Source organism: Perissodus microlepis, chromosome 1, assembly GCF_051167445.1.
Source record: "Perissodus microlepis isolate ML-2025 ecotype Zambia chromosome 1, ASM5116744v1, whole genome shotgun sequence".
Classification (NCBI taxonomy): domain Eukaryota; kingdom Metazoa; phylum Chordata; class Actinopteri; order Cichliformes; family Cichlidae; genus Perissodus; species Perissodus microlepis.
In genome coordinates, this window is record NC_140461.1 from 7,979,966 (window position 1) to 7,996,247 (window position 16,282).

The 16,282-nt window shown below is 38.4% G+C and overlaps 1 protein-coding gene across 1 annotated transcript; it reads right to left on the reverse strand.

Annotated features, from left to right (window-relative positions):
* Nucleotides 1–303: 303 nt before the first annotated feature.
* Nucleotides 304–16,081, reverse strand: ulk3 (unc-51 like kinase 3). The gene is made up of 17 exons (XM_084928679.1): nt 15,993–16,081; nt 15,281–15,423; nt 13,110–13,250; nt 12,412–12,532; nt 12,091–12,186; nt 11,835–11,978; nt 11,024–11,106; nt 9,563–9,718; nt 9,299–9,404; nt 9,117–9,157; nt 8,818–8,920; nt 8,017–8,081; nt 7,611–7,689; nt 6,117–6,157; nt 3,821–3,868; nt 3,611–3,674; nt 304–1,455 (listed from the first exon to the last, which is right to left on the reverse strand). Exons 2-17 carry the CDS (start codon nt 15,383–15,385, stop codon nt 1,439–1,441), a joined length of 1,410 nt encoding a protein of 469 aa, XP_084784805.1. The 5' UTR covers nt 15,386–15,423; nt 15,993–16,081; the 3' UTR covers nt 304–1,438.
* Between the last annotated feature and the right edge of the window lie 201 nt (nt 16,082–16,282).

A 16,282-nucleotide genomic window follows, 5' to 3' on the forward strand; every position in this document is an offset into this window, starting at 1 on the left:
TTCTTGGCAAAAGAGATTATGCAGATGAAATAAATTCCTCACCATTCTCCAGTTTTTGTGACATTTTATTGAATCTGTTATCTCATCTCATGAATCATATTATTAACAAGTATTCTTACTTTTCCCTTCCCTGCCTCCACCCCTCGTGGACACGAGCCAGCTGTTTCTACAGAGCGCACTTCCAGATGATGACAGTGGCGAGGAACCAGGAGCGCTGTTCACACGAAGACAAATAAATCTTTGCAAAGATTCTGAAAAATGAGTGTTTGCGACGTGCTGCTGACAAAACTTCAGACTGCACAATTTTTAAAGATTGTGATTTTATTTTGAGACAGAACTGTCATTTGTGATTTGTCATTTAATAAATACATAATTCACACTGTATAAAGAAATTAAATAATGAAACAGTACAGCAGAATGAAAATCTTGCAAACAAACATACAGTATAATATTTTTGATAATTGTATTAAAGCTCCCTTTTGGAATATTCAAATAAATGAAATCTAAACGGTCCGTGAAGACCTACAACAGCGAGGATCATTGGCTTGCCACCATCTATTAAGTTTTTTACCGTTTCACAGAGGCCCAGTTATGAAGGCTTTACTTGAACTCCACAACTCAGTGTATCCCTCAAATATAAAGCCAGTGCCAAACCTAAGAAAATGCATGTCTAGTGTAAATAAGGCAGAGGCCGCACCTCTCCAGTTTTCCCCTCATAGCGGTGGAGAGAACTCCATCAGTGGAGAGAGATTGGTGAGCCTGTGGTTCACCCACAGTAAAGGCAGTGGGGGGAAAAGGGGGGTGCGGAGGAGTATATACATGTTTGTACAGGCCTCTATATCATATATCGTACATATCATCTATACTATTTGCTGAAAATGCTTTTGAAACATCTTAATGTCACAGCTCTGGCTTATTTGTATTTTCAGTTTTTCGCAGGTTTAGTTAAACTTCAAATACATTTGAATGTTCTGCACCAAACCAAAATGCAACAGTGCCAGTTGCGTTTTGCCGCGACAGTGTTGTATTGTCATACAAGCTGTTCACCATTTACATATCAATGGTGTGTCAGTAGGAGGGGATTCAGGCTAAGCAGGGCAATAACAGTGTAAAGAACAGGGAACTTTCACATTCAGCAGTGTGCAAATCCAAAATTCAAGAGTTTCTTACCAGCCAACTTTTTTTTTTTCCTGAAAAATAATAAACAGAAGTTCACTATCTGTCCAATCATTTCATGTAAAAACTTTACAGCATCAGCCAAAACATTGACCACATTTGGCTGGCAAGTGCAATATCCCACCCAGATAGTGTACTCAGTTGGTTAGGATGTGGTGTGATTTGGCTACAGCAGAAAGCTGGTCAGGTGAAGGCTCTGTGTCCAACCTGTACACTGACAGACAGCCGAGGAGTTCCAGTCTTCCCACGGTGGCTGTCCTGTTTACTGCAAACAGCAGGCTGAGAAGACAGAAATGTGTCAAGCTCCATTTTTTCAAGATTACAACACATTTCCTACAACATTTGAAATAATTATTCTCTATGGGTTCGGTAAACACATCTGGCATCCAAAAAGATGAAGAATATTTTCCAGAGTTGCTTAGGAAACTTTTATGTTATTCATTTCGACTGATTAAAGGAAAACAGTGTGTTAGACTAAACATCTTCAACATTTTTATAAAAACAACTCTTTATAAACATTTAAAGTTTATTTATAAATGAATTATCTAACTTAATGTGCGTTTGTGTTACTACCTATGAGCTTAAATGTGATGTCTTTCTCCTTCTCCTGCTGTGTACAGAAGTGCACATCAGCAGCCCAGGTGTTCTATCTGTGCCACTGCATAATTAGCAATCACCGTTACACTACGTAGATATCACTTCATCAATCAGTTTTCTGAATCTATATTCAAATGTGAAACTTTAATGAAAGTACAGGCAGATTAAAGACCAGCTAATGTCCGAATTGACTGCATCAGATATTCAAGTCCTCACATGCGTCTCTGTTAGGTAATACTTAGGAGAGTCCAGGGCTGCAGTGCATGTGTGAAAAGTGCTTTAGTGTGTTGTCTCCTGTCCACTCTCCAGCATAAACAGACTGGCATCCCACCAAATCATATATGTAGTTTGCAGTATATGTATATTCTTCTTGTGTTTTTAATACTGATGTTATAGCAGTGACAGAAACTAATAATTATCTGAATTTAGAATAAAATGTACTCTATGCTTATTAGGCCTGCATCAGAATTCTGGCATGATCCCCATGTTTCAGATTTTTCCATGAAAATCCAATTGCTTATACTTGTTTGTGTATTTTTTTTTCTTGCTGACATTTTCTGCCTCAGGGTAACAAAAGAAGCTTTGTTATAGAAAATAATTCAATCTTCTTCTGAGGTGTTACAGCTCTAAACCAACTCATCTTTGAACAAAGCCAGTACAAACAGCCACTGACACTGATAAAATACAATTATTTTTGTAAACACACTAAATTGTGACCTTGGAGGGGATGTGAGTCCTCTTTTACTGTTTGTTGCTGCATGAGCTAAACAGAACATGTCCAGTCCTTTTCCATAAATAAACCTTTATGTAAATGGAGTTATCAGATATTCATCTGCCAAGACCTTCATTTCTATCCCCTGCTGGGCTACACTGATCATGCATATGATGCCAGTTTAAATATTCAGTGCTCCAGGCTTGTAAGGGGAAGGTACTGTACATGGACTACCAAGACAGTCTGACATGTGAATTTTCAGAGGATTTTAGAGATCTCAGTTCTCAGCAAAAGTTGGTTATGCTTATGTTGGTGTAGTCTAAGGTCACCAGACAGACTTGGGCGTAGCTGCGACCCTCTCTACTACAGCTACTGTTGGATTAGTGCCAGCCAGGCTGACTGTGGTGTGGTTTTATTAAAATAACACCAGCAGAATAAGAAGCCACATTCTTCATGAAACTTAAACGGCCTCTAGAGTCATCAGTTGCCTTCCCCCGTTCCTGTCTTTTTTTCTTTTTTAAATTCATAACTCCCCAGGAATCCCTAGCGGAGAACAGGATATTGTCCCGACTTTAAGTATTTACTATCCATCTAGGAGCAGAGCTTAGAAAATATGAGGAATTAGGTTTTGTCTACAAAGGTTACCACTAATTTGCAGATATTAAAACTTAACTTTCCATTAATGATACACTGGTCGTTACAGTGGAGATGTTTGACATGTAGCGACACAAAAGGAACAAAAAGCAACCCTTAAATAGAAGTTTCAAGTTTAGATTTTTTAAAGTTATTATTTTTTTCTTTGAATATGTCTCACTTTCACAATATAGGCTATACGGGAGGACAGGGCTGCATGGAAATAAATTGAAAGAGTCAGGGAGCCCAGCAGGGCGGCCAGAGCAGCAACAGAATGGCTCATATTTTACTAGTGGAAAAAACTTCAGTGAAAGGACATTTCATTGCAACTTGAGATGTGTGTTCCTCACCTACAGCAACTTCCACCACATCCCCTCACTAACACTACATATACTGTAGCTACTTATCAGAATGGCTGCAAGGTAAAATCAAAAAAGTAAAAACACATTTACGGGCAAAGTAATGATTACACAACACAACAGGGAGACTCACAACTTCTGACGGATTCTGCGAGAGATTCCCGATCCAGAGAAACGTCCCTTTGAGTCTCCTGCATCTGAAAAATTAACAAAACATGTATCTTAAGATCCTTCCCTCTGTTTTTTTTGTTTTTTGTTTTTTTGTAAATCAAATGTTTTCTCATACAGTCTGGGGTCTTTCTTCTCCTTCACTTGAATGTACGCTGAAGGAGTGCATGCTTACCTTAATATGCTTTTTGAGGTATTCAGCTCTGCTCATGAGGCTTTTAATCTGATGAGATACAAAATTCCAATAAATTTGGTAACAGATACACAGTTACAACACAGGCTTTTGTGCTTAGTGGCTTTCATTTTAAACATGTTTTCTACTCAGGATTTTAACTGTGCCTGCAGCATGAATCCAGAAGCAAGGCTGGCTAGTTAAAATATAATCCATCCCATAGTAGATGAGATAACAGATTGTACAGATATTCATAGTTCCTAGACTTCAGTGATCCCCCTTTTCTCTGGTTTTTAATAAAAAGTCCTCTTTGTTATCAAAAGGCTGTAAAATAAAACACATTAGTACAACCCTCAGCTGTAGTTTGTGGTTACATAACACTAGTAATTCTCAGACAGCTTCCAGTATGACCATATAGTCTAATTTTTTACATTTTATTGTGACTTAATTGCCTTTAAGTGAAGTATACAGATGGTTAATTGTTTTTTGTTGTGTATTATGTATTTTATTTATTATTTACTCTACACTGTGCTGTTTTTGTGCAGTAAACAAACAAACAAACAATAAATTCTGGATGCATGTTGCCAAAACCTGAATTAAATCAGATCAAACCAATCATCTCTGCAACTTAGTATTTCTATTTTTTGAAAAGATTTCATATGGCACACACGTGCAAGCGGTAACTGCTGTCATCACAAGGCTCGAGGGTGCTCTTTACTGTGGTAATCAGTCCTTTGGTGATCATGAAGGTTCTTGGCTGCACCTAATACCTAGTTGTACCCCCACTTTGTCACAATTTAAAGCCAGCTCTCTCAGGTCTTACTGGAGTAACATCTGAGGATCGTAATGACGGGAGACCTAAATTGATGACGTCCATAATGTCCCTTTAAAACACCAATCTTTGGAGCCAAATAATCATTCTGACCACAGGTTTTTAGTATCCGGCTCTGACCCCAACCTTATGTAGCCACAAAACTTTAATCACAATCCCTTTAATCACCAACTACAATAAATGTGGAACAAATCTACACGGGTAAGCAAAGTATATGGGGCATGCTGATAACTTGCAGAAATTTTATTACCAACAAAGGCTACAAGACAAAGAGATCCCATGTATGCTCAGCCATAATGACACTATGTCAACATACACTAGCTAGATCCAAGCTATGACTCACTACTGAGAAGCCAGAATATTGAATTACAGCTTTGAGAGACCAAAGTGTGCTCAACAGTAGATATGAATGCACATGGAGGCCAGCCATGGCAGCATGTGTTGGCTTTTTTAGGTTCTCACATACACACATGCTTTCAATCTAATACCCCAAACTCGCCTCCCTAATGCTGCATTAGATTATTACAGCCGCAGCTGAATTTACTTAAGACAAGCACCCATAAAACTTCAAATAGGGAGGTCTACACGGCCCATTCAATCCCCCCCTTTTTTTTGGCTTTGTTGGTGAAATATGGCTGTCTGTTGTTGGATCAGTTTCTGGATTAACAATCTTCACAAAAACAAAAGACTCCGGAGCTTTACCAACAGACATACACAACACCTCATCAATGCAAGAATCCAGGATCCTAATTCCTCAAAGTTACAGTAAGCAATCTTACAGGATTGCAGAATTTAGGGTTTTATTCAGCTTCGTTGAGGATGTTGGAAAAACATGGCTATTATTCCCCCAGGTTCTCGCAAGTGCAAGAAGATTAGCAATAAATAAATAAATGGATGCTGACCTTCTTGACATTTTAGATTCATCACATCCCCACATTTTTAAAAACATTTAATTTTTAGCTGACTGACTTTAAAGTTGACATTACTCATTTGCAACAGAGGCTTTCCAGCCTCTACAGTAACTGAAGTGGACTATAAAAACCAATAGTCTATGAATGAGACATCTAGCTAAATTTTAGCAAAGTTTTTAAATTGTAAAACCAAAAAAAAAAAAAAAAAAAAGAGTCAAATGGCACCATAAAGCTTTATGTAACTGATAATTTGTCAGTATGTGTACCTCTGCAAGAGTGGTCATGTGACACACTGGTAATACAAGATATCCAATTATCTACGTGGACAGTGATCTATGGGTATGTTACAGGAACTATAGATGATGAATTATATTATTTGTTCTTTACCAAAAAACAAAACAAAAACAAAATCGTATTTGATGAGTGGAAAAAATGCTTGCAGGTCATGTGATGGAGTGTGTATTGTGGAATGTGATCAGCTGAGGGCTCAGTGGAGGTAGGAGATTGTCGTTCCTACTGTGAGCACTGAACCAGAATCCCTTCCTCACACACTCACCTCGCTGTGGAGCAGCTCCCTCCTGCGGCCCTGGGGCTCGGCTGGCTCACCAAGAGGAGAAAAAAAAAGACATAAGAATAATGAGGAAAATAATGAGGAGAGGAAGGGAGGAGAGAAGTCCAATACCTAATTACTTAGTTTGTTCTGGGAGAGGTCAACTACAAGACTGGATTTCACTAGTGAGGTTCAAGATGGGATTGTTTCTAATGTAGGCCAGTGTTTTCACCAACTACCATCCAAAAGAGAAGACTCACAGAAAATGGAGAGAGACGAGGAGTAAAAAGAGGAGTCTGTGGTAGTTAGGCATGATGGAAAGCTGTGTGGCAAAGAGCTCCTAGACAGTCAAAGAACCAATCTTTTCCCCCAACTATACTCCTCATGGTATCCTCTGCCACAACAAGGCTCCCTGACACTGGAGAGAGAAGGTGGTTGGGACTGCATTCACCAACCAACTAAACCAGTATAGCATAACAAATCTAACAAAAAACTATCAGCGTTATTCCACACATGTAAAAATTTTCTTCAGACAGCTCTAGAAACTAATATCCATTTCAAGTGAAAAAGTAACAGTATTTTTTAATTGACCATATTTGTTTCAAAAGCAGTATCTGAATGCTTAGAGCTCTTGTCTATTAGAGAGATAATAGTTTTTGTTTGTTTCCAGTGTGTAAACACAAATAAGTGAAGTGTTCTGTCTGAATGGGAAGCAGATGGCAAGGCTTTCATACCACACACAGGGTGCTGGCACGGGTCTCATCCCAGCTCAAAGCCACATCTGGATCACTCTATTCCACCTCTTCCATTGGGCTGATCTTCCAGATGAGCTCATGAACCCAGCCTAATGGACGCCAGGCCACAGACAGAGTCACTGGAGTCTCTTCTGTTACTCTGTCTGTCATACTAAGTGTCCCCATCTCTCTCCAAGTCTGTGGTTTCACAGTCTCTTGTCTTTCACCCTTTCAGATTACCTTTCACTCTCCCCCAGTCACCCTTTCTTTGCATCCACCTCTCTAAAAGACCCTTTGTCATGTTTAGTATCTTTTCTTATTCTAGTTAAATTACTCTTTATTCACTCTCCAACGTCTTTCCCTTGAGGATCATTTTTCCTTAGCTATTTCTTGACCTAGCTATAGCCTCAACTCTAACTGAATTTCCTGAACTCTGAGTCCTAGCCTACTCATTATTACCCCACTTTACATAACTCTAAGTGCCAAGCTGCCTTTTAACATTTTTTTTCTTCAAAATCTTTCTTATTTTTCTCTCTCTAGTACCAAATATTTGCAAACACACGAACAAAGCTGCTACAGTCTCAGTGTGCAAAGAAAGTACCAGATAGAGGACTACAAGATGGTTTCATTGTCTTTGGTGACACTTCAGCATTCCCTATGCTTTAGCACTTTAGCTTACCTTAAGAACCGGTGAAGTGGCTCAGCAACAAACATCTATAAAAATCTGAATAACTGATGTTGTAATGAAAGAAATGTATTTGTCTACCTGCTAGTCCCAACAGTAGTTCTCCTAAACACTGCTGGTACATATCCAGTGCCTCAAGGTCATCTGATCCACTCTCCTCCTATACAGGAAAGTTAAAATTAGGCATAAATTCTTTAAGCCAGTATATCAAGTAACTAAAGACTAACTAGCACCACTACTACTACTACACAATTTATTCCCTTCTTGTTGGCTGCTGAAACAACAGACACAAAACTGAAAAAACAAACAAACATTTGTTTGGTTCACAAATGAGCTTAAAAGATGCAGTTTGGATATCAATCTAAGAGAAGGGTTTGGTTTTTTACTCTTCCACTTAGGTCTTATTCTCCATTATATTGCCTTTACTTCACTTTGCCTTTATGTGTAACTACAGTGATGTCACCATCCCGCAATAAACCCATCTAACCTTAGCAATGGCAGTAGAGGCCATCTCCAAAGCAGCTAGCAGACGTGGCTGATCTTTAGACATTTCTGCAAATGAAGAAAAATAGAAAACTACTTTGCATTGCTGTTGAATTTAGATGGACACACAGCGGAACTCATTCTACTGAAACATATGCAGAACTTTGAAATTAGCATGAAATATTGATGCATCTTATGACAAACCGTATTGTGGACACAGTGGTTTAGTTATATATTTGAGTAATTTTTTGAGCTTCAGACTGAAGAAGCTTCTCGATGAGAGGTAAAACATCTTCAAGAAACCTAAATAAGTCCAGACACTTTTCTTTCCAAGCTCTTTAGACTACGATGACCTGGATGACTGAGAACCTTCACAGACATTTCACCTCCAGGACAAAGAGAAATTAACATTTTTTTTCCTTCTAATACTGATTAAAGTTTTACATGTTTCATCGTTGCATGTTTGCTATTCTACAAAAACCCATTTTGAAGTAAACATCCAATTATTTGATCTAAGTTAAAAGAAAAATGATACACAGTGTGTGGCTAAACAAGGCTCAAGTTTGATTCATAGTGCAGCACTAAGTGAAGCTGGACTTCACAGACATGTTGCTTGAATGAAGGCTGCAAAGACTGGTGTGTGGCCTTGGTAATAATGTGCGGTGTAAACATAGGATATTGATTAACAAGCACAGTGCTTATGTAAAACAAAATACAGCAGACTACATCCAGTTTGGGAGCCATGTGGTGCCTCAGCCTCTGCCCGGAGATGTACGTTTTTTGTTTTTCTTTTTTGTTTCTTTACCTCGGAGGATGTCCCTGGAAGTCCGCGCCTGCTCGAAGCTCAGTCTGTTGTCCGAAGCTACCAGGGCTTTCAGCTCCTCAGCTCTGGACACATACTGCCTGACCTGTGGAAAGGCCGCTTACATTGACTTAACTTAATTACATCAACCACAACATATGGTTCTCATGCTCTCTATACACACATATGGTTTTCATAAAGAAGAATTCATTACAAGTGAGAGCCACTGGATTATAGGGAAAAAAGCAACTGAAAATAGAGGGCAATCCACATGTGAATGTGAGGACTGTTTTCAGGCCTACCTTTTGCCTGAGGGCCTCTTTACATTGACAATTTGTTTCATCTAGGGAGGGCAAAGAAAAGAGATGTGTTGGTTTTTCATTTATTGAGTTTCCTTTGCCAGTTTATTGTGCTGGAACAAAGACAGTGCATCATAGTGGGCCTTAAGTCATAGACAGGATATTAAGGTGGTTGTTGCTCTTACAATAAATAGCAGGGACAAAGTGCTCAAGAGCACTGCAGTAAAGTGAGAGTGCTGCAGACCTCTCCCCCTCCTGGTCCTTCTGAACGGCCTGTAGGACCATCTTTTTCTGGAAAGAAGAAATAGAAAGTGGTATTACTGATTGGAAATGGATACAAACGTCTATTCATTAAGCAAAAGTATGTTTACAGACCTACAAACACATGTATAAAAGTCAGTCACATACAAAATATTTCTTGAAAATCTGGAATAATCCTAGTCTCTTACCGCTTTCACTATACTTTCTGCAGTTGGCATGTGCTCCATATCCACAAAAGGGTGGGTAAAGAACTCTGCAAAGGTAATCCGGGCATCTGGATTTCTCTCCAGCAGACGCAACAGAAGGTCTCTGCAGTCCTTGGATACCCTGGCCCCGGGGGGGAGCTGATACAAAACACAACCTTATTGCATTGCATCCAATCAGCATGGCGATACAAGGAAAAAGGACAGCACATTGTTACCACAGACCCTCTGGTCTCACGTTGCTACTTTCTGTCAAAAGATGACCTTTAAACTCTCTGTGTGAATCCCTGGATAATGGGCCATGTGCTAATGCAATCAATTAAGTCTAAGCCTAATGTTTGATTCAAGAATCCTAGTGTTTTGAAAGTCCTCCAACATTAAAGTGCACGGATCGCGGATGCCCCAGTAGCCCATCACGTACAAAGGCTGGACAGAGGGTTTCATTACTGTCATGGGACCTTTGCTGCACGTCATTCCGCCCCTATTTCCCCTTTTCTTGTCTCCATTAAAGAAAGGGTAAAACAAGCACATGTTTTCTTGATAATTCTTCTAATCTTAAGCCTAATGTGGTTTGCGCATGTGGCAAAAAATAGGACAAATACACAAATAGAGTTATTAGTTACTAAGCCATTTAATTAATTATCTCTCTCTGTCTCTTTTTTAAGAGATCACAAGCCCTTGTTTTCTGTATGTAAACACAGTTTTCAGTCCCAGACTGCCCTCTTAAATCAGTATTTGTCAAACTCTGGGGTAGACCACAGAGCCACTGCAGGAGAGGACAGATGAGAAGAGTAAAAGTATGGAATGAAGCTCAAGAGAGGATAACATTTATTTAGGGAATAAACAAACAGCTTATGCTGCTGTCTTGATGTTTATTTCACTCAAATTCATCTAGTATCTTTTATTATTTCTCATAATTTAAAAGGTCATGTTCTTCAGCTTCCTAGAAGAGACATGTCAGATTGTCTTGAATGTTGTAGCGGTGATTTAAGAGGACCAGTCATGTTTCAGTAGAGCTTCAATTGCTGGTTCCTCTTGAGTGGAATAGTTTGCCATCTAGTGGTTAAATCCAGTACATGGGAGAAAAATACTTGCAACTGTTGTGTTTTCTACACAGGCCACCTACAGCATATTTCAGATTTACTGTTAGGAAATTATTACTATGCTATCTAATTTGAAGAAGATGTAATGATACATATTGATCTGGAAAACCTGATCAAACCCAATATACTATGGAGATACTGTACAAATGTAACAAAATGAAATGCTTAAATTTGTGCCTTTGCATACTGACGAGCAATTTTTATAAACATAAGAAACATAACTATAGCATTCAGCAGGATTTCTATATCCATAGTTGGAATAATCATTGTCATTTGCACATTTGCTCATAACCAGTGCAATTCAAATTTTTCTAACACATTCACCAGATTGCTCATAACTTACTTCAATAGGTTGGTTGCTCCTGATCTTCTCCTCTAATTCAGCATATGACTTTGATGCAAATGGTGCTCTGCCAAACAATGCCTCTGTGTGCACAAAAACAATGGGCAGTAGATTATTACAAAAGAATAATTATGCAATAATTACTGAGTACTTCATAATAAAAAAAAGAAAGAAAGTGATTCAACTGAGCAATCTTAATAAACTCTTGCACACACACACACACACACACACACACACACATATAGATATAGATATATATATATATATATAAAACAATCAACATCTTGAATGTTGGATTTTATTGAAAAATTCTGTGCAAATGAAAAATTTAATTAATTCTACTTAGCTTTTCTAAAAAGCACATAATATAAAATATTCTTTTCATTTTGCACTGTACAGTGTCACACCCATAGCACACGTTACTGCTGTGTGCTATTACAATATTATTGCACAATTACTGCACTAAAAACCCATAAAGGGCTCTTCACCACTCTGTCACTTGATGATTAATAGTTCAATTCTACTTTTAGCCTACTGAGTGAGCTCTTTCAAGCCTGCAGGGTCAGTCAGCTGATTAGCCTTTTATTGCTGGAAAAGGAGTGGTGTCAAGATATTATAAATTACTGTTAGAAGTGAGACACACAACATGGCACAGGACAGATTACACCAGATTCTGTGTACCCAGAACCACATTAGTTGCCAAGATGTCTAACACAAATGCATTACAAGTGACAAATGAAGCAAAGTATTATTCATGTTGATGGCATTTCACATTCACAAGAGATAAAATATGTGAACACGCAGTACTTGCCATAGAGAATAACTCCTACAGACCACAGATCCACCCTGGAGTCATACTGCCGACGACACACCATCTCAGGAGCCATGTAGAGAGGAGAACCTCTCAGGACACTCTGCTCGTCCCATGGGGACATGTATTGTGCAAAACCAAAATCTGTGGGCAAATTAGGAAGTAAATTACATCTGAAACTATCTGTTTATTCTCTACCAGTTGGCATGTTTACAGTAAAACATTAGCTTGTTGTTTAGTGAGTGCATGTGATCACCTGCTAGTTTCAGGATAGAGCCGCTGAGCAGAATATTCTGGGGTTTCAAGTCCAGGTGTGAGATATTTCGCTCATGAAGAAACTGGAGGGCACAAGCTGTTTTTGTGGACAGATGTAATAGCTCAGGATAGAATATGAATGCAATTTTATTCCACAAACAGTATGCACAGCTGAAAAAGTTTTCGAATTGGATTTAATTTCCAGACTTCCTAAAACGGGTATGTAAAAACCTGCTTCATGTTGATTGCTCTCAAACAAATCTCTCATCAAAAACATTCACATAAAACTTCAGCAATATTGTTTGAAATGGGAATCACCCACCAATCTGCTGCAGGAAGCGCCGAGTCACACTCTCAGGTAAAATCCTGCGACTGCGAATGAAGCGGGAGAGATCGCCACCAGAACACCATTCAAGAATCAAGTAAATATTTTCAGCATCCCACTGATGAAAAAGAAAAATTCAGACACTGAGGGACAGAGTCAAAGCAAGAGTATTAGTTTTATTTCACATTTATTTTGTTAATATCTTTCTTAATGTTTTAAAAACATAAATATCAGCTAAAAAAGAAGAAAACAGGAAGAAAACATAAACGAGAGAGAAATTATATAGAGAAATTATATAGAAAATTATATAGAAAGTGATATCCACACAATTAATGTAGAAAAAGGTGCAAATATAGTAAACACAATATTGTAAATAACAAAATGTTTTAAAACAATCTATTATTCAATCTGTGAAAAGTTTATATAATAATATACTTAAAAATATATATTTTTAAGTACCATAAATATTATTTACAGTATTTTTTTATTTTTATTTTGGGAGATTGCGGCAACTGGTCCAGGGTGTATCCTGCTTCTCACCCTACGACAGCTGGGAGAAGCTCCCGCCCTTATATTCCTGAACTAGATGAACAGTTTTGAAAAAGCCGGACAGATAATATGGGACACAAAACTCTGCTCATCAAAAAAATCCTTGCATAAGTACCAGCTATACTATAACACATGTATGAGCTTACCTGGAAGTCTTTCAGCTGCACTATATGAGGATGGCGCACAGTCTTTAGGATTTCAATCTCTGTGAGCAGATTTTCTGTGGAAGCCTTGTTAAGAGTCTTCTTTCCAACTACTTTAACTGCAACCACCTCTCGACTGTTCCCCTGCAAAAAAACCAAACAAACAAAAAAAGGTTTTAACAGGACTGCATAGTCATTTGAGAAATCAAGTACGCTCCATGACTCAAAAGTCCACAGAACCAACTTCAGCAGCAATGACTTGTGACCGTTTTCTGCATGACTACTAGGGCTGCCACGATTAGTCGACTAGTCACGATTACGTCGACTATCAAAATCGTCGACGACTGATTTAATAGTCGACGCGTCGTTTGAAGCTTTGTAAGATCACAAAAGACGCAGGAATAAGTAGTAGGATTTAAGAGTGTAATAACGGACTGAAACAGAAGATGGCAGCACTGCATGTACAAGGATGCCAGCTGCCGTTAAACCCCGAAGAAGAAGTAGCTCTGTCCCAGAATTCATAGCGCAGCCCAGCTCAGTTTCCAACAATGGCGGCAGCTAGTTAGTTTTAATGTTACTCTTATTATTCTTTCTGGGTCACAAAATAAACGTTTAACATATTTTCAGGCGAGAATGTAGCTGTGTAAACCTCAAATATCTTCTCAGTTTATCAAGACACCACATATTTTCAAAAGCGCTCCGACGTTTTCGGAGACTTCTGTTACCCACTAGCACGATAGCTAGCCGGGGGCAAGGCTCACTAGAGCCCGTGAGAACACCGGACTCCCGGCAAATCGTTTTCAAACCCACCGCTGTCTTTCGCTACTCAGGTTAAACATGATATATAAGTCACTTAGATAACTTACAAATGTTATTGTTTGGCTTTTTGTAGTATTTTATTTGTTCCTGAGTAAATCGGGTTGGCTGAGATTAAAGTTATAGTTTTTACACAGCTGAATAAACGTCAAGCAGGCAACTGATTATCAGAAGTGTGAGATGCTCGAGAATATACTCCGGTGTCCCGTTATATTTTGGATAGAAAGGAGTTTATTAAACTTCACCGAAACAATCTGCAAATTTCATTAAAATTTAATAAACTATCATCTTGTCTTTATTTTTAGTTAGCACATACCTTAAACACTTAAAGCTGTAAGCTAATGATAGTTATATAAGAGCAGATGCATGCTGGTGCAATAAGCTGTATGTTTTACAATGGATGCATGATCTGATTAGTCGACTAATCGCAAAAATAATCGGTGACTAGTCGACTATCAAAATAATCGTTTGTGGCAGCCCTAATGACTACAGTTTCTCACAACATTATGGAAGAGTTTTGGCCCACTCTTCTTTACAGTGTAGCTTTAGTTAACTGAAGTTTGTAGAAATTAATTTATATTCAGCTCTCTTAAGGTCTTGCCACGCTTTTAAATCGGGTTGAGCTCTGGACATTAACTGGACCATTCCAAAATCTTGCTTCTTTTCTTTTTCAACCATTCGTGACCCAATTAAGGTAATGCTTTAGCTATCAGTCAAATAGCCTCGCATTTTACTCTAGAATACTTTGGTGCCGAGATCCTGTGGCTGAAAAACAAGCCCAAATTACCACTCCACTAATGTTGTTGACAGTTGGCAGGTGTTTGTGTCGATATGCTGTGTTTTTTGCTAAGTAGGGGCTGTACATTATAGCCAAACATCTCCACTATGGCTTTGTCTGTCCAAAGCACATAGTTTCAGAAGTCTTTTGATTTGTTATGTGCCATGTTGATTTGAGAGATAAGAACCTTTCTTCTGATAACCCCTCTCAGCAAGCCATATTATTCAGCCTTTTTCTAACTTTATCATCATGAACTTGAACATTTAACATGCTAGCTGAGGCTTTTGGAGTCCTCCGTTAGGCTAGGACTCAGAGTTCAGGAAATTCAGTTAGAGTTGAGGTGACCACTTCTAAAAACCTCAGCTTTTTTAGAAGTTGTCACACTTGCAGATGATCAATTAATCAAATGCACAGGGTTGCATGGACACCTGTCTAAACTTTCTTTTTGACATTATTATGCATAGTGCATAGCATACTCTGTGTGAGCCTTAAATGCAGAAAGAATTAGGAATATAAAATGTGTGGTATATAATCAAAATGACTAATAATACCCACATTTACATATCACAGATTAACTCACCTTCCTGTAGGCTTTGTAGACTGTAGCATATGTACCACTGCCCAGCCGCTCTGTGAGAATAAAGTCTGACAGTTTTGGAGGAGCAAAGCTGGAAGTTGATGCCATGTTGCCTCCAGCATGAGATTCTCCCACACAGATCTAAGCTAGAATTTAAAATTGATATGCTGTTAATACCAAATACCTAATTTTAACCAGCACGAAGGGAAGGAAGAGAAAGTCGTCAGTCTGACCACAGTCATATCGCTTCAAAACTATTACAATAAAGCGTATTTCAAATATTCTATCAAATACATGTCTAATTATAGTATAAACATTTTATTGAGTTGGCGTCACTTATTCTTCTCTATCCAGGCAGGCAAATCAATAGTTTGGTGAAGACTATAGCTTCAGTTTACTTTCGGTTGTTGTATCCTGAATTCATGCCGAATTTCAGACAGGCTAATGAATGCTCGTCTAGCAAGTATTTATCATCTTAGTACACAAAAGAACCGTAAACAGTTTTTTTTTTCTTTAAAAGTGCACACATTCCTGTTTACTCTGTTAGCTTCAGAAGTTCTAGCAAGCTAACTTAGCACTTTTACATTATGCTAGTATGTACAGAGCCACTAGATGTACTCGAAGTAAACCAATGCCCAGATTAAAAACAGAGTATATACAGGTTTCCTGGTTCACACAAAAATAACAAATGGACCAGGAAATATCTGTCACGAACCTGTAGGCCAGCCGCAGCATATGAATGAGGAAAGTACTGTTTACATCCCTGCTGTTAGACTGTCTCATGCTGTACAGCAGCTGACGTCAACACGTATTAAAAATATGTTACTGCCTCCTAGTGTTGATACTCCGTTACTGCAAGTCAAGAGAGCGATGGCTTTCTATGAAAAAGTCGTTTTTGATAGCGGTTTAGTATACTAGGAAATTAGGATTGTAACACCCACAAAAATATTACTCACTTCTCGAGGAGAGCAGTTAAAAGATCTGCTTAAAACTGAATAAATCCTT